Source organism: Nymphaea colorata, chromosome 4, assembly GCF_008831285.2.
Source record: "Nymphaea colorata isolate Beijing-Zhang1983 chromosome 4, ASM883128v2, whole genome shotgun sequence".
Classification (NCBI taxonomy): domain Eukaryota; kingdom Viridiplantae; phylum Streptophyta; class Magnoliopsida; order Nymphaeales; family Nymphaeaceae; genus Nymphaea; species Nymphaea colorata.
The window spans coordinates 24,288,913-24,310,383 of NC_045141.1; the positions used below are offsets into that span (position 1 = coordinate 24,288,913).

General features: G+C 39.6%; 4 protein-coding genes across 5 annotated transcripts; 2 read left to right on the plus strand and 2 right to left on the minus strand.

The window, feature by feature from the left end:
- The first annotated feature begins 234 nt into the window (after positions 1 to 234).
- On the plus strand, positions 235 to 6,392 carry LOC116252083 (malate dehydrogenase [NADP], chloroplastic-like). Its single transcript, XM_031626135.2, has 13 exons — positions 235 to 558; positions 1,099 to 1,219; positions 2,805 to 2,891; positions 3,227 to 3,311; positions 3,723 to 3,904; positions 3,992 to 4,062; positions 4,140 to 4,230; positions 4,341 to 4,415; positions 4,508 to 4,609; positions 4,749 to 4,871; positions 5,645 to 5,713; positions 5,819 to 5,887; positions 5,972 to 6,392. The coding sequence occupies exons 1-13, from the start codon at positions 365 to 367 to the stop codon at positions 6,107 to 6,109; spliced, it is 1,407 nt and encodes a 468-aa protein (XP_031481995.1). The 5' UTR covers positions 235 to 364; the 3' UTR covers positions 6,110 to 6,392.
- A 2,349-nt stretch (positions 6,393 to 8,741) lies between these two features.
- On the minus strand, positions 8,742 to 12,266 carry LOC116252125 (50S ribosomal protein L9, chloroplastic). The gene is made up of 6 exons (XM_031626202.2): positions 12,061 to 12,266; positions 11,800 to 11,927; positions 9,962 to 10,007; positions 9,449 to 9,546; positions 9,305 to 9,352; positions 8,742 to 9,234 (listed from the first exon to the last, which is right to left on the minus strand). The coding sequence occupies exons 1-6, from the start codon at positions 12,202 to 12,204 to the stop codon at positions 9,114 to 9,116; spliced, it is 585 nt and encodes a 194-aa protein (XP_031482062.1). The 5' UTR covers positions 12,205 to 12,266; the 3' UTR covers positions 8,742 to 9,113.
- Positions 12,267 to 13,251: 985 nt separating this feature from the next.
- LOC116252061 (expansin-A16-like) lies at positions 13,252 to 14,874 on the plus strand. The gene is made up of 3 exons (XM_031626101.2): positions 13,252 to 13,451; positions 13,720 to 14,038; positions 14,425 to 14,874. The coding sequence occupies exons 1-3, from the start codon at positions 13,295 to 13,297 to the stop codon at positions 14,732 to 14,734; spliced, it is 786 nt and encodes a 261-aa protein (XP_031481961.1). The 5' UTR covers positions 13,252 to 13,294; the 3' UTR covers positions 14,735 to 14,874.
- A 180-nt stretch (positions 14,875 to 15,054) lies between these two features.
- On the minus strand, positions 15,055 to 16,643 carry LOC116252062 (uncharacterized). 2 transcript variants are annotated; one of them, XM_031626103.2, is made up of 3 exons: positions 16,431 to 16,643; positions 15,936 to 16,283; positions 15,055 to 15,339 (listed from the first exon to the last, which is right to left on the minus strand). In XM_031626103.2, the coding sequence occupies exons 1-3, from the start codon at positions 16,602 to 16,604 to the stop codon at positions 15,262 to 15,264; spliced, it is 600 nt and encodes a 199-aa protein (XP_031481963.1). In that variant the 5' UTR covers positions 16,605 to 16,643; the 3' UTR covers positions 15,055 to 15,261. The 2 variants fall into 2 exon arrangements, with proteins under 2 accessions (XP_031481963.1, XP_031481962.1); XM_031626102.2 differs by having other exon boundaries at positions 15,936 to 16,298.
- Between the last annotated feature and the right edge of the window lie 4,828 nt (positions 16,644 to 21,471).

Below are 21,471 nucleotides of genomic sequence, written 5' to 3' on the forward strand. Positions count from 1 at the left end.
TGGTTCTGTTCTCTTTCTTCCTGCACGCACGAGTCGAAAACAAAACGAAAGGCGGAGATGGAGAAACGTGCTTTCCTAGTATGGAGATAGCGGGCTGCCCGCAGAAACATCGGAGGATTTAAGCCCTCTGACCGTTAGATTGGGTTTTGTAATGGTTAGATTGGTGGGAGGCTGATGTCGGTCGTCTGCTTCCATCTGCCAATTGGCTTCGCTTCTGCCCTATAAAATCTCTGCTACATATTTGAATAATGCACTCAGACCTCACCTTCCTCCTTTTCATCTTTTCTCCTTCCTCTAACTAATATACGCCAACAAAAGTTAACTCTCTCGTTCTCTCTCTCGTGGGGAACTCTGTGTGGTGGCGATGGCGGTAGCCGAGTTCCTGTACTCCGCATGCTCCATCACCGCCACAGCCTCCACCGACCGCCATTGCTCCTCCTCCTCCTTCCTTCCTTCCAAGGCGTACCGCCTGTTGAAGTACCACCCTCCTGGATTGCAGCTTACCAGCTCTCCTCGACGCCAACAAGCGTTCAAGTTGGTCTGCTCGGCCGCACCACAGTGAGACTTTCGCTTTCTCTCCCTCTGTAAAGCACGGTTACAAACTAAATTATAAGTAGGAAGGAGGAAGGAGGAGTACTTGCTCAAGATTTACTACTTCCGGTTGAGTAGAGTCGAGTCGAGTCGACGTTGCAAGCGTTGAAACTCTACAACCATCACTTTGTTCATAGATGGAAGACTCCTAGCCGATTCTTACAAAGCCAGGAAATATTATTTTGATAACCATCTAATGCTTCAGTCCAATCAAGAAAATAAACTTTTCCGGTGAACAAGGAATGGAACCCTATTATTTGGATGTGTTTCTATAAAAACGGTTGTACTCCTATTTAAAAAACTAAACAAAGAGTGAAATAAGAGAATTGCAATGTTGTTTCAGTTAGTTGGTAGCGGTGTATATACAGTCTTGGATGACAATTTTGTTGTTGGGTATGTAGGATTTTCATGTCTGGAAGATTGGTCTTGCTTGGTTTCACTTACTTTAGGTATTTGAATTTCAGAATGTTGGTTGTTCAGCATTCTTGTTTTTCCCTGTGCTTGTAGGCAAGTGGAAGCCCCGGCTCCGGCTGCATCTGCTGCCGTGTCTCCTTCGCTTAACGGGAAGCCTAAATTGGAGAGTTCCGAGTGCTACGGTGTTTTCTGCCTCCATTATGACTTCAAAACGGTAAGATGCCCTTCTCAATTTTACGTTCCATTTTTTTTTTTTGAAAGAGAAAGAGAGATATCTATCTATTTGAATTTCAAGGGCATAAAATCGATGGCTTTCATTGGTCCAAAAGTTTTCCTTCTTTTTGTCCGGGTGCTCCCGCTTTTCTTCTTTTTGAGAGGTGTTAATGTTTTCTGCAAAAGATGCTCCGCCTTACCCTAATTTTTTTTTTGAAACTGCTTTGTTTTATACGAATTTGCAAAAACGATCCTTTCTTTTTGCCAAATCTCTCCAAAGGGCCCTAATTTCTAATTAAGTTGACGGCAATCCCTTATAATTCCCTTCAAAGGGTTAAGATTACGGGGTATTACCACCTTCCTTAGCTATCTAACCTTGATTGACATCCGACCACATGCAGTCCCTGTTCTTCCCTGTAGTGGAATCACAAAGCTGACACGGTTAAACAAGGCATCCTTTTGTCGAAACACTTAGGCAGAGGTTTACAACAAAACCATGGTGAAAAAAAAACTTGGGGGGTTTTCTTAGAAACCTCTTTTTTGAATGATGGGTTGTTTTATTTTCTAGGACCTGGAGTGTATCATCCAAACACAAAAACACAAAAACTGAAAACTCATTGAAGAACTTAACTTTTTATGAAACTAAATTTTCGATGGTGTCATCCTAACGCCCCTTAAAACTCCTTTGACATTATTGGGCAATGTCATTGTGATTGACTTGTAATACTCAAGCCTAGATTTCCACTTGAAAGCGGCCGATTCCAGTTTATTGTTTCCTTTTCGTTGGCCGATATCCCATAGGCAGCATGATCACGTTCATATAGCTACCTGTCATTCTGCATTGACTGGAAGCTAACCATGGCCTCTTTTTATTGTCCCAATATATATATATATATATATATATATACATATATATATATATATATATATATATATATATATATATATATATATATATATTATGGCAGACGAAGGAGAATATTAATGAAGGGCATTTGCAAATGGGGGCCAGTGGGAGGAGACGACTCAGACGAGGCCCCCTTGATTTTAATATTTTAAAAACGGATCCATTTCATTTGAAAAAGCTTTTTAAGTTTGTAGAGAATATGGTTAGGCTTCCCTTAGAAGTTGTAAAAAAAAAAAAACATAAGCCAGTGTGCCACCAGAACCCACTGATATTAATCTGATAGTTTGACGATATTCTGACTTCTTATATGTCCTAATGCACTTAACTTTAAGAGCACATAGCCTTGGAAAAGTTATTTTACATCTTGTAAACAACCGCTCTCATAATTCTCATATTTTCTACGGTACATCTTTTAGAAGCCCTCATCCACATGCATACACATGCTTATCGTTTAATCTTCTTTTCCATTATTTCTTCTATCTTTAATTTTCAATTCAAAAACTTGTCGGTCACATTGCTTCTTCTTCTGGAATTTTCTCTATAAACTTTCTCCCACGGTTTGTGTTTTCCACTAGATATACCCTTCAGTTGTTGAATACATAATGCGAGTTGGAGACGACTAAGAAGCATAAGCAGAGCTATGTTTCTAATTTTTTCTCCTAATTTTCCTTTTTGGTAGGATGGGGAGACAAGGGCATGGAAGAAACTGATAAAAGTTGCAGTTTCAGGTGCTGCTGGAATGATTTCAAACCACCTACTCTTCAAGGTAAATCATGTCCATCTTATTTTTGTGTTAGGTATGAAGTTAATGAAAAGTCGATAGTTTAGTGGCTTTTCACAATCTTTGGGACCAGATCAAATCCAATGATCTTTCTACATTATCACCACATACATTTTCAAAATATAATGTGTTTAATTTCCAACTCAATTCTATCTTCATTTGAATGCCAACTTCTATGTTTGTAATAACGAGTCGAAAAGTGAGCTATCTGTCCTCTTCTATGCGGCTATCCCCATGTCACAAGTCTGAAGGCGTCATCTTTCCACGTGAAGTTCATTGTTTTCTGCATACAATGTAGCAACCTACTTTTTCTTTTTCAGATTGCATCTGGTGAGGTGTTTGGACAAGATCAACCAGTCGCGTTGAGATTATTGGGTTCTGAAAGGTCGTTTCGAGCTCTTGAAGGTATGTTTATTTGGAAAGTAATAGACAAACATATTAGGGAGATGGCACTAGAATGTATGTTACCGTCGAAAGTAACTCATGTACCTCATAATGTGGTGCACGTCACTGAGCCTCGGAAAAAGTTTCTTCTTTTGTTCTTGGGACCTGTTAAGCAATCTCAATATAGAACAAGTGTACGGTACTTATCTTTCAGTTTCAGCAATAGATGGTCATAAAGCAGCCTTTTAATTGCTCAACTGTTTTAGACAGACTACAAGATCTATTCCTTGGTACGAATTAATCACTTCGAAGTACGGTTTCACAAGATTATATTCCACAATTACAGAGATGTATATAATAAAGTCATGTAGTCTGATCTTATTAGTTCGGCAATGTTTCCAATAGTATAACTGGATTCTTCTGATCGTGTAGGGGTTGCAATGGAGTTGGAGGATTCCTTGTTTCCTTTGTTGAGAGAGGTTAGCGTTGGTATAGATCCTTATGAGGTATTCAAAGATGCAGAATGGGCACTTCTAATAGGTGCAAAGCCACGGGGGCCCGGAATGGAAAGGGGAGACTTGCTAGATATAAATGGAAAGATCTTTGCCAAACAGGTTCCATGCTAATTCTCCTTTAAGTTCAATAATGGTTATCAGTTTTAAGGCCCTGTCTAACTTTCACATTCATGTTCAACCATGCAGGGTAGAGCTCTCAATGCGGTTGCGTCTCGCAATGTCAAGGTCATAGTTGTTGGCAATCCTTGCAACACAAAGTAAGATATGTCTGTACCTGGTAAATATGTTAAATTAACCCAGAACAACAGTAGTAATCAGTATTTTCTGGTGTCAGTACTCTGATTTGTTTGAAGAATGCACCAAATATTCCTGCAAAGAACTTTCATGCTCTAACAAGGTTGGATGAGAACAGAGCTAAATGCCAAGTACGTTTCCTGATTTTAAGCTCTCCCCATGTTAGGGTACTGCGGTGACTTTCTGGCTTCTGATGTTCATACAACATTTTAAATAATACTTGAGAAATTGCATATTGCAGCTGGCCCTGAAAGCTGGTGTATTTTATGATAAAGTTTCAAATATGACCATATGGGGAAACCATTCAACGACCCAGGTAACTAAATGCAATTTTTATCAGCAATCATGTTAGCAACGAAAGCTAGAACTGGGCTATTAATGAGGTCTAACCAGTTCATAAAATAACAGGTTCCAGATTTTTTAAATGCTAGAATCCTTGGCTTACCAGTGAAAGAAGTTATTACAGACACCCAATGGTTGGAACATGAATTCACCCAAAAGGTTCAAAAGGTATGTAAATTAAGCATTTCTGAGGCTGGGAGAAGATTCTGCATCTGTTTATCAAAGGGTCGCTTCTCATCTTAGCATTGCAATTTCAGGCAAAGCACCTGATAAATATGATCGCTTAAGATCAAGTTTATTCTTGCAGAGAGGCGGTGAACTTATCAAGAAGTGGGGGAGATCATCAGCTGCATCAACGGCAGTATCTATTGTTGACGCCATAAGGTCCCTTGTTTTCCCCACACCTGAAGGAGACTGGTTTTCTTCAGCGGTATGTTCTATGGACAACAGTATCTTTGATCTCTGAAAGGAATTGATCCCTTTTAGTTTCTTGAATTTAGAAATTGATTCTGCATCACCGCAGTTCTTATGAACAACTCTTACGCAAACCAATCGTATACACTATGCACTGTACCATTATATCTTATTGAGTGCTCAACCTACTCAGTGGGCTACTGCTGGCCCTATTGTCCACTTTCTCACCCTGAAGGCACAGGGCACTCTACTTACAGGCCTAAATCATTTATTGGCAGAAATTTGTCGTTGTTGAGATCTAAGGACAACGAGAAAAATGTCGTCCAGTTGCCCTTTCTGCCACAAAAATTTCTCTATGAGCACTATATTTTCTACAATGCAGCAGAATAGTCTCCAAGTATCTTGCTGCATTTTTTCTGACTGTTTTTGGTTGGTCTGAAGTTTTCAGCATAGACTATGATGATTTATGTTCTGTGAAGATGAAAGTTTCAACAGAAAAAGAAATAATTTCATCAAATAAACGGACTTCAGAAAATCAGGTTTCTCGCAGGTCATCATGATTACTGATCCATAAATATGCTAGTTTGCTCCTCGCTCTACCCACAATATCTTTAGCTCATTTTGTTATTCCAGCTTGCAATTTTGATCATCTAGCTCTTTATACACAAAAATCATGAACAAATGAAACAAAACAGAGTTGTCTGCTACCTATTAGAAGCTGGGAATTATTAATATATTTTGTGACAACAGTATCAATTATTTCTCAAATTTCCTTGTCTACCACAACAGGTTTATACCAACGGCAACCCTTACGGCATAGCAGACGATATTGTTTTCAGTATGCCTTGCAGATCAAAGGTTAATATTTTACATACTCGGGTTCATCAATTAATAAATACATTTTTGTTTTCTCTCAATGTACATGAAAAACTGCATCCCTGAACCTGGTATTTGTCATGTCAGGGTAATGGAGATTATGAGCTGGTGGAAGATGTAATTATTGACGACTTCCTTCGACAACGAATAAAGAAAGTAAGTTTTTACTATTCCTTGCAAACTTTGCGTAACTCTTATCAGCTTAAGCGGTATCAACCTGATATCAAGCTGCTGGAACAGAGTGAAGCTGAGTTGCTTGCTGAAAAGAAATGTGTTGCACACCTCACCGGAGATATCTTTAGGTTCAAGAAGTGCAACCTCAATGGCAATGGATACTGTGACCTGCCTGGGGATACCATGCTTCCTGGAGAACAATAGACCGAACAATTGGTGCACCTTCTTTTAAGAGCTTAATCAATCAGAATTTGCATATTCAGCAAAACATCTTGTAGAAGTACCAAATAGGTACAGAGGCATAAAGATTGAATGTTGTAGGCAGATGTTTGGCCACATAAATAACAGAGGCAGCTCATGTGTCGTGTGTCTTGGGGTCATGATGACATCCTCAGTGTGAAAATTGTTGTAATAATAATAATAGTTTATTCCTGCACATGGTGCATCGATGTCACGCAAACAAATAATGGAAGAGCATTTTCATGGACATCTGAAAACTTTTGTCTGTATTTGAGACTAGAATTTCTTTTCGCCGTTCAGACCAATAGTGATTTGTTGTCAACACATTCACAATTATGAAATGCAGATGCAATTTTAGCTTGTCATTCTCATCCTTGGGGAACACATGCATCGCTGTTTCACTCGGTAAATTTTGTGGGCAGCTTTTGAAACACTGCATTCATACAAATTCCAATTGCAGCAAACCAAGAAAACGTACTGACGGAAAGTTTACTGTCTTAATTAGCAGCCTGTCATGCACTGGCAGACGCCATTAACTTCTCGGAGTCACCTGTTATTATTAACTTCTGAAACGATGACTAAATTCAATATACGGAAACGGAAGAACATTTTCTGTTGTTACCAAAAGTTGGACTGCGGCTGTCCGGCAGCAAGCCACAAATAAAACAGCGTAAAATTGAACAAAGTCGACAGAGAAGAGAAAGGAGAATATTTATCAGAAAGCGTGTCAGCTCTATGATTAGCTTTCCGAGAATTGGATTCTATCACATTAGATTGCCCCTTTGGAAGTCGACAGAAACATCTTCAGTCCTCGGGGTGCCAGAAGTGCACCTTGCTTGCAACCAATCTTCGTAGTTCCAACCAAAAAATAATCAATGAGCTTCTTCCGGCTCCATTTTTATACTCTCTCAGCTTTCTTAACATCGATATCGTAGCCGAATCGGCAGTTTGTCGATGCCGATGCGTTATGGAAACGGATATAACTCCCTTCGGAGATCGACACATGCCAACCAACATGGGCTAATGCACATCTATATATTAATAAAAATTTAATTTGAAACCGTTTAAGGCCGACGATGCATAAAGCCAACAGACAATTGTTTTCTTGATTTCTGATACATGAAGAAAACCAATATTTGCAACATTATTTTCTGCTACCCAAGTTCTTGATTTTCCTTTGCTGGCTCATCGAAGTATGAATCAGCAATATTTTCGTTCATTAGGTAGCTAAGATATGAATTGGACAAAGTTCGTTCAGTTACGATCGGGAAGGTATCGACGCAAGATATGATTAATAAAGAGGGTGTTTGCTTACCCAGGAGTTTAGAATTATGAATGTGGTAAAAAGTCTTGAAATCTACAGTTCATCAAATTATGGATCTTAAAAGTTCTGAAATTTTCATGTTACCTGTCTCATTTGAAAGAGACTGATTTAAGATTAGACGGAGATTTAAGAAGTCTTGAAATCTACAGTTCATGGATCTGATGCTCTCAGAATCTTAAATCAGAGCGGAATAAAGGTAATCAAATGCCCTCAAAACCTAGTCGTACAGCTGCAATACTCACCAAGTTTCAGGTATCAAAATCCATTGGTCTTCTTCACAAAAATAAGAAAATATGGTAACGAGGGGGGATTTCGATTAGTGAATTCTTGATTCCACTCGGCTTCTTTGATTCTTGTTAGTATGGTAGAGGAGGCACCTTCTGTCCGCTGCATCAGTATCACAGCAGAAGATTGGAGGAAACAGCACATGTTAGTGGAAAAGAAATGTACAAAACCTGGATTAGGCAGACTGCTACCAGTTTATGCCCAGAGATGAGATCCAAGCACTAAGGTGTTTACTTTTTTGGCTCGGAGTTTTTTAACAGGCAGGAGTGGGTTTGTCAACAGATAATAAAGTAGAATGAATATGTAGTTAGTACAAAAGATGCGAGATGTATAAGGTAAAAATTGAAAAAAAAAAGGACATTTGCACGTAGACCCAACAGTTGCCCCTCGTTTTCAGAAAAATCCCTTCAGTTTCTGAAATTTAGAACTTGGCTGTATGGAACTCGAGCGGCCAGATGCTGGTATCATGTTCCACTGGGCCTCGCATAGGCTCAACCAGACATAGATTTTGATTCTCTGTATTTTAGAGAGAGCGAGAGGGGTTTCTTTCATCTGTTTAGCCGTACATATTCAGGCGCTGATACTTGGGTTGCATTAATTTTGTATTTTAATAAAGAAGCAGCAAAATAAAAAATTTTATTGATTAAAGCAGTCCAAGCATCTGCAATATCAGAACTTCAAACTTGTTCATATGCTCACATTGATACAACATTTAACAGTAGATTGATCTTATCAATCTTACCTCTGCTGCTCCAACAACCCTCATTGTGAGGAAAAATTTCTCTTACAAGATCCACTTTCGAGGAATGGATCAATACCTACCTGCTTCTTCAGTTCTATATTCTAGTTGGCAATGCTAATCCTCTAGCTAATAGTTTCAAATCTAAACAAATATTGGTGGTCAGCGAAGGGTTAATATTGGCATTCGAACTCACTGCTTGAAGATCATTCGGCATATTGAACCCCAAACGTGGACAATAACACCAGTTAATTCAAAGCAAGACAGAAGGTTAATTACTCACATATTTATACCAAAGAACACCAGGGAATTGAAAAAAATCTAAGACAGGAGTTGGTTCTATTCTGGTAAGAAAGGACGAAGATACAGTAAGATGACCCACATAAGAGAGGACAAAAGACGATGGGTCATGCTCATCTCAGTTACTCTTTTTTTCAGTGAGCAGCGTGTACCTTCATAAAGCAAAAAAAAATTGTTTTGACATAACCACGTCCAAATGTTTGTGTGGCCTCTGCCTCTTTAACGCCGATGCCTTCATAGGAAGTTGGTTGAGATTGTGACAAGCTTCCTGCTTCAAGTAGCTCATCTGGTCCTGAAGCTCCTGACCAACTCAGTATTTGCTAGTTGGCAAACACATTCACCCTTAACCGAGCAGTGACTTCAGGATGAAGCTTAAGCTCTGCAATGTATTCTCCTACTTCACGAATCTCAGGCATTGTGACAATTCGCTTATCAATATCCCTAAATAAAGAGAGACTCGTGAGTTTTATACTCCATACAGGAAAAGGCCCACAAGATCATACATACATACCTCTGCAATTGTGCTTTGATTATGTCTACAAGGTCTTGCGCAGTGACTCTGTCAAGGATAGATTGCGTTAGTCAATATAGCTCTTCACGAGGTAGAGAGAGAAAAAATTAAATCTGGAAATGGAGAAGCAATGTGGTGACTTACGAGCCAAAAATTTGCTTTCCTTTTCCACCTTTTCGCTTTACTTTGAAGGCTCCAACCGTTTCAAAAACTCGTGCAAGTTGTTCTGCTTCTTCTTTGACCTATAAAAATTTACAGATTATAGGATCAGCTTGCAAATTATTCTCCAGTTCAGGAAGCTTTCTCCTAAATGCCAGCATATTAGAAATTTATCAAGGGATATCACATAAAGTAACCTTGTAAATATCATCTAAGACAAGATTACATTTTAAACAATGTGAAGAAGAAACAAGAACAAATAACGCTTAAGTGCCGGGGGGTGGGGGGTGGGGTGTTGTTCCACCTTTCCTTTTGGTTACACAAAAATGGCTCATTGAGACCATCATCGGTTCTGCTTATGGACAGTCAGGGGAAGGTTCAGATGTAGTGACAAAAGACATACAAAAGCACATTAAGATTTGACAAATGACAGTCAAACAACAAAATTGATGGAATAGAGAAGTAAAATACAAGAGGAATGAGGTTTCAGTCCCATACCCGCTGTTTCTCTGCTTCAATTCTCTCCTCCTCTAGTCTCATCTCCCTAAGCAAATGGAAAAATGAGATTGCCAGCCATTATAGTCTAGCAAATAAAGAACACATACCCCTGGAGATATATGCAGCCATCACTTAAGCAAAGTTTTTAATTACCTTTTTTTTTTCTTCACATAATTTTCAAGCATTTCATTCAATTAACTGAGATAAGCAGTGATGCAGGTGAATTAGCTTATTTCCTAAGCTTTGGCTATTAAACTTGGCTTCAGGTAAAAGCTTCATACGAGGCGAAGCTAAAAGCCAGCCAAGTAAACCAAGAAACAGGTACAAACACATCAAACGTTTGATAGCATTAAGTAAGAAGAGATCAGAAGAATTCTAGATTCGTAAGGCAACTCACATCTGCAACTGATACCAAAATACCTCGGATTGGTGGGTCAATTCTACTCGACTGAGCCTGAATGAACTTCTTCATGGAGCAAAATTGGTCCGTCAGTTACTCATCTTGTATATACAACATCTCCTTCCACAGTTGCAGGCCACATCACTACTTTCTTTCTCAACGTTCCACAAATAAACACAGTCAGCTTCACTTTCTGTTAAGCACTGGAGCTTGTGATCCAGGTTGCTTTATGAAAGAATCCTTAAGTGCATACAATCACCCTATGGTCACTGCCCACTCTCAACTTTCAATACCAGCTTGCCTCATTTTTAAAATCTTACGTTAAGTGAATCTCAATAAAAAAAAAGCCCAAAAATTTTCTCTTTGATGCTTTCACACAGCATTCACTTCATCAAAGCCTCGAAAAGATTAATCAAACCACTTCTTTTTTGACATTGTTCTGAATCTCTGATGGTGTAGCTTAAAGAACACGACGTACTGGAGATGTATTTGGTTTCAAAGAGATATTCCGATGGTTTAATAAGGCAAAGGAACCAAATGACAGTTTCAATCAACATCACTAGTTATCTTACGTGAACACCTGCTAGAACTCTACCCCGAGGTCAGGAGCCTGACTTGTTCAGATACTTGTATCCATCTTTGAAGCATGAAATTTATGATGTCATTTCCAAGGGGGCGCCATGCAGCTAGTACGGGACTACGAATGTGTAATAGCAAAATTTCCCACCTTAACAGATTAGGGACTGGTTGGGAAGCTTTCAAGCCATGTCTTCTCTTAGCAAGTCAGCTTGGAATGTGGTAAATCAAATCAATCGATTAAGATCGCCAATGAAAGAGATGAAAGATGAACTCCATTAAGGAATTTAGCTCGGAACTTCTCAAGAAAATGCAAAGGACATAAGGAAGCCAGAAGGCATGAGTATCAATTCCATAGAATAAAAAAGGTCAAGGTACCAAAGAAGCTACAAATTCACTTGGGCAACTAAAGTGACTTTTCCCTATTATATGGTATTCATTCTATGACACACCCACTCAAGAGTTCTGGGCAGAAACTTTTCTCACTTCTTCACCTAGATCGTTCTAATGAATCCCATCCCCGCAAGAAAAAAAGAAAAAGAAAAAAGAAAAAGACAGTAACTAAAAACAGAGACGAAACAAGAAAACTGTCGTAGGCCAAGTTTCTCTCGAGGTCGTGACATGAATAATAGAAACAAAAGAGGAAAGGCACATCAATGAACAGACATCTTACTTACTTGGGAAAGCAGAATAGTTAGAAGAACTATTGATACACGAGGTAATGTACCATTAGATGAAAAAACTTCTTACCGCTACACATATCGTCATTGCAACTGAACGAGCAACAGCACACATTCTATGTCGAAAAAACCCGTATCCATTTTTCTTATACACGAAAAAAAATGGCAAAGAAAATACTCACTTGAGCAAAATGGGTGTCATAATTTGTGCCATTCCCAATGGATGCAAGTAATTTCTGAAGTAACCAGCTTTGACTTCGAGCAAGTCTCCCTTCTTTCCCACCTGAGGCACGTCTTCCTTCAAAATTACCTGCACTTCCATAGGTACCCAAAAAAAGGAATTAAAACCGACAAATAATTCAATATGAATGCGAAACAGAAATAGGCCCGAAACCAAAGCTAAGAGGAAGAAGAAGAAGAAGAGATTTTGGTTAGAGTTCTACCTTACGCGTTTTCTTTGCCTTCTTTTGAGCCACCACCAACATCGTGGAACCATTCGTGCTCCTCTTCTCTTCCGTCTTCTGAGAGCAATTTCCACCACTCAAGCTCCTTTGAAGCCACGAAGTAGAGTGCCATGACAACGCCATTCTCTCTCCTCTCCCTCTCGCTCTCTCTCTTATCCGCTACTCCGAAGGAAGTAAAACCAGAGTGATTTTAAACCGTCCCTCTTTCAGCAGGGCATCATCCCAGCTGGTGTGCTGGGGCATGGACCCAATTATCAATCCCGTGGTCCATATGGAAGCAACCGGGTCGGATCCCGTTCTAGTATCCTGTTCCCTGTTTTTCTTTTTCTCTTCTGAATCGACTGAGAGAGTGAGGTTTGGATTCTGGTTCCAGGAGAAATATGTGGCATAAATGTGCCTATGGTTAGGGATGTAAACTCCAAGAACAGGTTGATCCCTTGCTTACCAAATTCGCCTTAGTTGAACTGATCTGGCTTGCCTGAATTGAATACATCTCGGACTCGATTTCAGAGTTCAGACTTGGTTTCTAAAAACCGAATTTGCATCTACAAGGGCAAGACCCGAACTTTTATACGGCAAACCGTTTGGATCTTGGATTCAAATTCATGTTCAGTGTCTTAAATCCGGTGCCTGTGAGAGGCCGGTATAGAAAACATGGAGCCGTGCGTCTGTAATGCCAAACTGTACAGATCTGCTGCATTAGTAACTATTTGATCGTTAGTTTGGAACAGGAGTTAGGCAAAATAGAGTAGAGTTTTATAAGCAATTTCATCTTGCATAAGCATAAATTATGCATACTTATATATAGTCTTTTTCGGTTGCTCCCATAATAAGCTACGACTTGAAACTTTTCTTTCCGCCATGCAGATAGAAGAGGACTGCCAAAATAAAGATGGAAACTGAGAAAATTAAGTCTCGAAACACCAACAACTTCGCATTTGCCCGGCAAATCCCAAGGCTCAGGCATGAGGTTAAACCGTTAGCGGTTAGCAGGTTTTCTTGGTTTAACTTGCAGGGCACTGAAGTTAAAATGGCATTCGGTTTGCCGAGCCTGAAATGAAGCGCGAATTGCGGGAAGCAAACAGACTTGCTACGATCACTCCCAACCAGTGGGTAGTTAGTGGAGAGGAAATCTAGCGACACCTCAAAGGAGGACTATATAGTGGATCAGGCGCAGGAGTTCATCCACATCTCTCTCTTTCTCTTTCTAGAAATGGCTGCCTCAAAGCAAGTCTCGATGCCGCCGGCGCTGCTGCTCCTGTTGCTGCCGCTGTTGGTGCAGGCCAACTTCAAGGGACCTTACAAGGGTGGAGAGTGGAAGTCGGCCCATGCCACATTCTATGGTCATAATGATGGCTCGGGAACTATTGGTGAGTATATGTATATATTAAAATGTCGCTGGTCTGCAGAATAGTGGCCGGACTTGGTCCGAACCTAATAACTAACTTTCTGATTATGCTAATTAATTTAACATCTACCTAATAAAAACTACAATGGAAGGTTGAACCGAAGCGCCATTGGTCCGGTTTTGGCCCTCCCTGATCACAGGTGAATTTAAACCCATGACAGAAAACATTGATTTTAAACTAATGGGTGCCTGGAAGTTTCTGCAAACGAATCACGATGAATGAATTGCAGAGGGGGCATGCGGGTATGGAGAACCGCACAAGCAGAGCTACGGCCTGCAAACTGCTGCATTGAGCGAAGCGATATTCAATTCGGGGTTCAGCTGCGGGCAGTGCTACGAGATCAAGTGCGTGAACGACGACCAGTGGTGCAAGCCGGGGAACCCTTCCCTGTTCATCACCGGCACCAACCTCTGCCCTCCCAACCCTTCCCTCCCCAACGACAATGGCGGTTGGTGCAACCATCCCCGTGAACATTTCGATCTGTCCATGCCTGCGTTTGCCACCATTGCAGAATTCAAGGCCGGCATCATCCCTATCGCATACCGCAGGTTCCTCTCCCTCTCTCCACCACATTACATAGTTAGGAAATATTTTTATTAACATATTAGAAATTTTTCAACAAAAGACTAATTGTATTAAAAAGGTGCGCATATTTTAATGTTATTTTTACATGGTGAACAGGTAAATTTTTCTGTTTTAACGATTGCGTTATTCTCAAAAATAATCTTAATCTGTTTTTTATCAACTATAGAAAAACTTAGGCATGTTTTTAACAATGTGAAGGTGAAAATAAGGCCCTCCTCCCATCTCCAGAAAAAAAAAACAAAAAAAAGTGAAATTTGGTCTACACCAATTTTCACATCTGCTTAACTAATCAAGGCCCATTTTTTTATGGAGGATTTTATGTAAGACATGTATGGTTGTCGTTCTTCAGGGTTCCATGCAAGAGACAAGGGGGGATCAAATTTACCATAAACGGCCACCAATACTTCACCCTGGTCCTCGTTTGGAACGTCGCCGGCGCCGGCGACGTCACCAGTGTGAAGATCAAAGGAGACAAGACGGGGTGGACGAACATGAAGAAGAACTGGGGCCAGAACTGGGAAACTGATGTCGATTTCACCGGTCAGTCCCTCAGTTTCAGGGTCACTACCAGCGACAGCAGGACCTCAACCTCCTGGCACGTTGTTCCTCGAGACTGGCAGTATGGCCAAACCTTTGAAGGCAAGAATTTTAACTCCTGATTCTGGCCGGAAATCAATGTCTGCCATATTAGCTCTCTCTCTCTCTCTCTGTGTGTGTGTGAAATCAGCCTAGGGTGTCATAGTTGGCTCCTTTTGTAGGAAGACATGTATTAACGTGAATGAGAACACAGAAAGTTTTGCTTTGGAAGGCTACTGCTTGTCACCTGAAAAAGGTGAATCTGATTTATTTTCATATTTGCATATATAGACGCCTATATGATTGGATGATTTAAACTTGGTCGTTTAACATAAAGAACGAGAAAGTTTTACAACCAAATTATGGATCACGGCGTCGTACCGGCCATTGATTGTATTGATCGAAGAAACTCATGAAATATACGATGGTGTACATGCAACATTGAGCCAGAACTAGCTGATTTCCTTTAGCAATAGTTATATGTACAGCAGAAAAGAAAGCAAAAAGGTAGAAGGGAGCAAGTCCAAGTTCCGGTTGATTCAGAGAGAGAGAGAGAGAGAGAATCTGGGACCAAAGTCCGAGTTGCAAAGACTGCTAGGGTCTTGACTAATTAATACTTCTTGCCATCTGCCCAAGCCCCAATCTTTTCCTTCAAAGCTTCCTCATCCACCTCGTCGGGCACCCGTACCTATCATTCCAAATCAGAGAAAGAACGGATCATCGAATATATTATTTGATTTTCTTCATACGGTTTGAGCTAATTGCTACCAATTATAGTTAAACATATACCAATTATTACTTTCAAATAACAAAGAGAAATTAAGCACTTCAGTGCTAATCATTGGTGCAAAATCCCTAGATCCATCTTGAGGTGCACTAAAATTTCTAGTTTGTACTTACACCAAAAGGGATCTACCTGTGGGTTTCTAAGAGACATACTACTTCTACAACTTTGCCAATGTATAACAACCACTGTATATGTACAGATCTGGCGATAATTAAAGAAAGGTGTTGGAAGGGGCCGAAATTAACACTATATTGAAGATGGCACTATAATATTAAGTGGTTTAGATGCTTCTGGTTTTTGAAGGTTTCTCGACAAAGAAGTGAAAACATGGAAATTAAATTACTTCCACGAATGGGCGATACCATTTAGGATTGGAGGGTCAAGAACTCGGAAATTAGTTAACTCTTCCAGGATTTGAATAAAAGGAACTATTATAAGTGATGAATGGCGTCTCGACCACAGAGGAAACTATGAGGAGGAGTTTCGATTAATATTACCTGGACGGTATAGCAGGCCTTTGTTTCGGTGCAGTACTGGTGTTGGAACACTAGATCGAGACTTTCCTTCTCCAGCAGAGCGAAGAGACGAGAGGCGAGGGCCACTTTCTTGAGAACCACCAAGCTGATGAGCAGCGTGCCGTCTGACTTTCTCAATTTGATGGATGGCTTGAATTTTTTCTGCTTCGATTCATCCTCGTGACCATGGCCTTTGGCCTGATCATTAATGTTAGCATCGCCAGCATCACCTTCACCAGTACTCCCCACACTGTCAGCAACTTCCACAGATCGATCTAGGCTTTCGTCGTCATCGGAACCATCATTCTGCGGTATCTCGTCCATATTTGGCTGAATTTCCGAAGGCTTTAGATGGAAATGAGCTATTACTTTACTTTAAAAGAAAAGAATCCCAATATTTTTAGAGAGAGAGAGAGAGTGTGTGTGATTGAGTGAGCAGTAGTCATCAGTGGATATATATGTGAATAGATTTCGTACCTGGTGCAAGTTGGAAGGTTTAGGAAGTAAAGATCTAAGTTTGAGGTAGAGAAGATTCTGGCGGAGGCGATGAAGGAGGAGGAGTTTCTCATGGGAACCTGGTCTGCTGACTGATAGAGATCGAGTGCTGATCCTCAAACGCTTGGCATCAGAAGGTGCTGCTGGGCTCTTCATGGCTACCAAGAAACAAGAAGAGAGAGAGAGAGAGAGAAGCTCTGCAGAATTGGAGACAGGCATGAGTCACTCATGTATATAAAGTAGAGTAACTTTCTTAATTGTCCTTATCCTTTCTATCTATTTTGTATGTCCGACCTTTCCTTTTTGAAATATTTTGTTATGCAAAGACAACAGTAATCATATTATTACTTAATTTTAAGGGGTCATTAGGTAGCTTGATATTATGTTTCATGAATAGGCTTTAATTTTGAAATTAATTCATAGGACAGTTGTTATTGGCTAATAATCCTCCACGTAATCGCTTGTCCTTTCCAAATCATTTATCTTGTTCTACCTCTAATTATTTCTTCATCCTTCCACATGCAACCTCCAAATAGCCTCATAAAAACAAGGTACGGATCTTAGTAAAGGGACCAGTAGTCCATGCCGTATTCCATTGTAATCCCCGCATCATATGGTTTTGCAGGTTCATCTCTTTCTTTGCACATGTATATCGCTCCCCATCTCCATGACCCTCAAAGGGCAGTGCTGCAACTTTACCATTCGTATGTCACAAAATAAGCTGAACCGAATGCAATTTATATATCCAAAACTTAGGCACCGGGGCCAAAAACATAAGCAAAAGATTATTGTCTATATATACATATTATATATACAAGGTTAAGAACCCACTTTCCAACCACATATTCTTAATTGGTTGATACAAATGTTGTTTGTTGTATTTGCAACTATCTTTAATAAAATCGATGTGATCTTCACACCCGACAATAGGCAAATTTTATGATGCATAAATAGGGTTTTATAAGCCACAACATCCGATAAATTTTTGTATGTAGATTGCAAGGCACGTTTAATGTCCATATAGGTTAACTTACGCGTATTTCTGCCGTGTAGCTTTGTGAGAAAAAGAAGAAGAAGAATCTGCAGTATTTTGGACAGTTTACTTTTTGATATCAATTTTCGAAACTGCTTTTTCGAATAAACACCGATTGCTCCTTCTAATCACTTTATCAAAGAAAAAGTGCAGCGAATGAGTCGAAAAAGAAACTCGGCATTTGGAAAATAAGGAGTACGAAGAGCAGTATCATGGAAAATCGGTATAATAGATAAAGAGAAAGAGAGACGCCCACGAGGATCTCGAGGGCTGGTTGCAGACTTTGGCCTATTTCAAGGCGCTGCTAGTGGACCTACCGAAATTGTCAAGATCCGCATTGGTAAATAAATATTCTTCCTTCTCAAGCTTTTAATATCTCATAGATCCAACTGAGTAATATGGATATGATCCAGCTGCTGCGTACCAGTTGGCCAAGTGAAAAGAAAAGGGCAAAAAAAAAAAAAAAACACAAAAGTGGGTGTTGACCGCGTGCCTGGGTCTTGCAAGTTGGCGTCTAATCCATTTAATGGATGAGTTACAGTCAACGCGCCGCCTTACATGGTTATGGTTGTACATGAGCCGAGTGGAACTCGACACATATCTTACTCGGCTCTAGATGGAGTCGAGCTGCACAGAGTCGGTTCTAGCTGGAGTCGAGTTCCACCAAGTCGGCTCGGGTTTGATTCGATAGATTTGAGTCTTTACTTACTCAAACTCGATTCGTTTAAATTTGTTTATCAATTATGTGTTTGACTTAATTTATTTTTTTGGTCTTAAGTTTAAAATTTATAGAAAAACAAAAGAAAATTAAGTTGGTGGTAGCTGCTTATGCCACTGTTCTTTTTTTCATTTGCTTAAAATTGATATATATGGTGCCCTCAACAGGTACTTGGAGTGCTTCTCTTGCATAATCTGCAGTGAAAAAAAACCATTAAAAACTGGTCCAGGTTAATCCGGTGATATAATCACTGGTATACATGCCAATGGCCTTAGTTGTCAAGGCGTCGCTTAGGCGTGGACTAGTAAAAAATCCACATCCCATGCCTCAGCCCATCACTTAGGTGTGGGGTGTAGGTTTGGTGCCTAGGCTGCGCCTAGTCTATTTGGGTGTTTGGGTGATTTTAGTCTCTAATACTTGTTTTGTTTTGCTTTCCAAGACCTGTTATCTCTTGAATTTAGCTTAATTTTATTGTCGGGAGTCTGATTTGACCTAGTGGTTGCAAAATTTATGTTTTTTGCTATAAGTGTTTCAAAAAATTACAATTTGTGCATAAATTAGATTGCTTGCAAGGTCTATTTTTCACCTAAATTGATTGAGTTAAGATTGTAGGTGAGATTTGAGTTCGATGAATGTATCAATTAAACAACCTAAGTCAGAGTCGTGTAGGCGTCTTTCACAGTCTTCCAAATTTGTTTATATTCAATTGCCATCTACCATAGGTTCAGTTGAGAGAGCACAGATTTCAAAATATTATTTTGGTTATTTTTTTTTGTTTCATGTATATTGTTTAGAGATCAAATTCAATTCTACAATGAGAAGTCTATCATCTGGTTTATTCACCAAACTTTTTTTCCTAGTCCTAAGTTGCTAACATGCTTAACTTAGTACATAAACATAAATTTTAAAATTAAAAATAACTAAACAAAATTGCAACGATTTTTGGATGCCTTTTTAGGCTAGGAGCCACTTTGACAACTAAGCCGATGTCACTGCCCTTATGCCTGTCTTGTTTACTAGGTCAATCTTATTTAATAAATGGATCGAATTTGAGCTGAAAAGCTAAATTTTTCTTTAGAAAAGGAAAAAAAAAAAAGAAAAAAGAAAAGAGAGCAAACTTGATGGTAAGCTTGTTTAAGGCATGGACATGCCAGATCTTTCACAATTTTATCATAACGGCCCCGGACTCAAACTCGATTTGTCATTAAAAGTTGTTAAGAGGTTATTGCACTTATGTTGCATTTGCATACTGAAAATCTCAGCTCCCTGGGTTTAAGGTCTAAACCTATGGTTTTTTTTGTATATAGCATAGATTTTAGATCCATGTTATTGAAGTCCGTGTTTAAACAGCAGACCTTACATTGCTATCAAAGGTGGTCTTAATTTAATTTACTCAAGATTGATACATCATTTTATTTTGTTAAATCTAAAAGTTCGTATCCGCAATCTTATTCTCGTGAGGAAATGTCAGCGAGCTAGCATGATATGTTCTAATGCATGCATCAGAATCGATGTACGTAAACAGAGGTGGAACCAAGATAGGACTGTTAGGATCGGCAGGGGCCCTGGTCCCACCTCAAAAAAATTACATGTAAATTTTAAAAAATAATCACTTTTGAAAAATAATATTTTGGTCAATGTTAACATTTAAAAACTTTAATTTGATTTTTTTATGAAAAAAATTATATATATATATTACGGGTTCGAGCTAATTATTCCGTGTAGCTGTATAGTTCGCATTAAAAAGATGATGGGACGTATGTACTTATGAACAGCCACTTTCCAATCTTTTTGTGTCATGCCTTGGGTGGCAAGGCAATCGTTCCACCATGTATCAAATTTCCATTTAAGATCGTCGGGTGAGTGAATCATTGCCATCGCTTTCAAGAGAGGCAACTGCTTCCTTCTTGTACCCATCACCCCCAGATTCAGATTGCCCCTAAATTAGTTCAACTAAATTTTCACTTATTTTATGAAGTGTAGTTAATAATCTAACTAATTGGGGGCTGTTTTACTTAAAATACGAAAAGGGGAGAGGGAGGGAGGGAGAGAGAGAGAGATCTACTCTTCTTCTTGTTGGTCCAAGCAGACCAATGAATCGTCCCACCTTGTTGTCGCCAATCTACTGCTAATCGACAACTCTTTTCAACAGTGAAAAGATAAGAAAATCTGCAGCTGTCCACCTACAAGAAGTACTGCTGAACAAGCATGGCGATGTCAATGTGACCGTTTAGCTGACGGCTCCGCTGCCGTTACCGGGCACCTGTTAGATTGCTCTCCAAGACGAGCTTCCCTTTCAAATATTGTGTCTGCATGTCATCTGCAGTTGATTATTTTGGGTTTGAAGGCCGCCAAGCAATGGTGGAGCTAAGACTTTGTGGCTGAGGGGCACTAGTTATAAAACTCATACCTTAAGGAGCAGTTCTATATGTAACTGAGCATTGAACATATTTTTTTAAAGTATCAATATGAAAATAAAGAGATTTTGTGGGTATAGTGTAGGCAACTGCCCACGTCCGCTTATATGTATGTGGCTCTGCCACTGCCGCCAAGAGGATTAGATTAATTTATTGGAGCAATGATCTGCTGAGACCGTTGTTCATGCATATGTATATAGAATTTTGAATCATGCACTTATTGTGAACACTGATATTTGAACATGCACCTTCCTAAGAAAAGTAGGTCCGGTTTATATCATCAACTAGAAAACCTAGCTATCTCAACATCTTGTGGATAGCTCTTTGAAAATCATTCATGCCGGATGGGGAGACCTGGGATAGTGCTGCACGTTACTCCATTTCCACCGGCAACATAATTGAGGGAGGTTACGTCGGGATAGAATAGAACACACTGGTGCTCATGTGTTGGATCCCTCACAGGCCACCACGTCAAGCACTCGAAAAGGAAAGTTTTTGTCTTTATAAAGAGAGACTTTTTTTTTTCTCTCCCTCTGTCTTTTACGTTTTTTTTTGTGTGGGCAGATGTTGAGCGTCCCAATTACAATATGCTTCGGTCAGATTTTATATATATCTCTCCTTAAGTTATTTATTTATTTAAAAGGTTCTGACGCATATGCATACTTAGAATATCAATGACGAAAGCTAAAATGGAAGATCGGATATATTTGACCGCAGCAGCAATTAGTTGACAGCTCTCCATGTGTAGCGTTAATGCAACGGCCGGCAATAGCGCTGCTCTCTCTTGTGATCAGGACGGTCAGCTCTACTGCAATGTAAACCTCCAGGGTTTGGAAGCAGCATGTTACTCTTTCA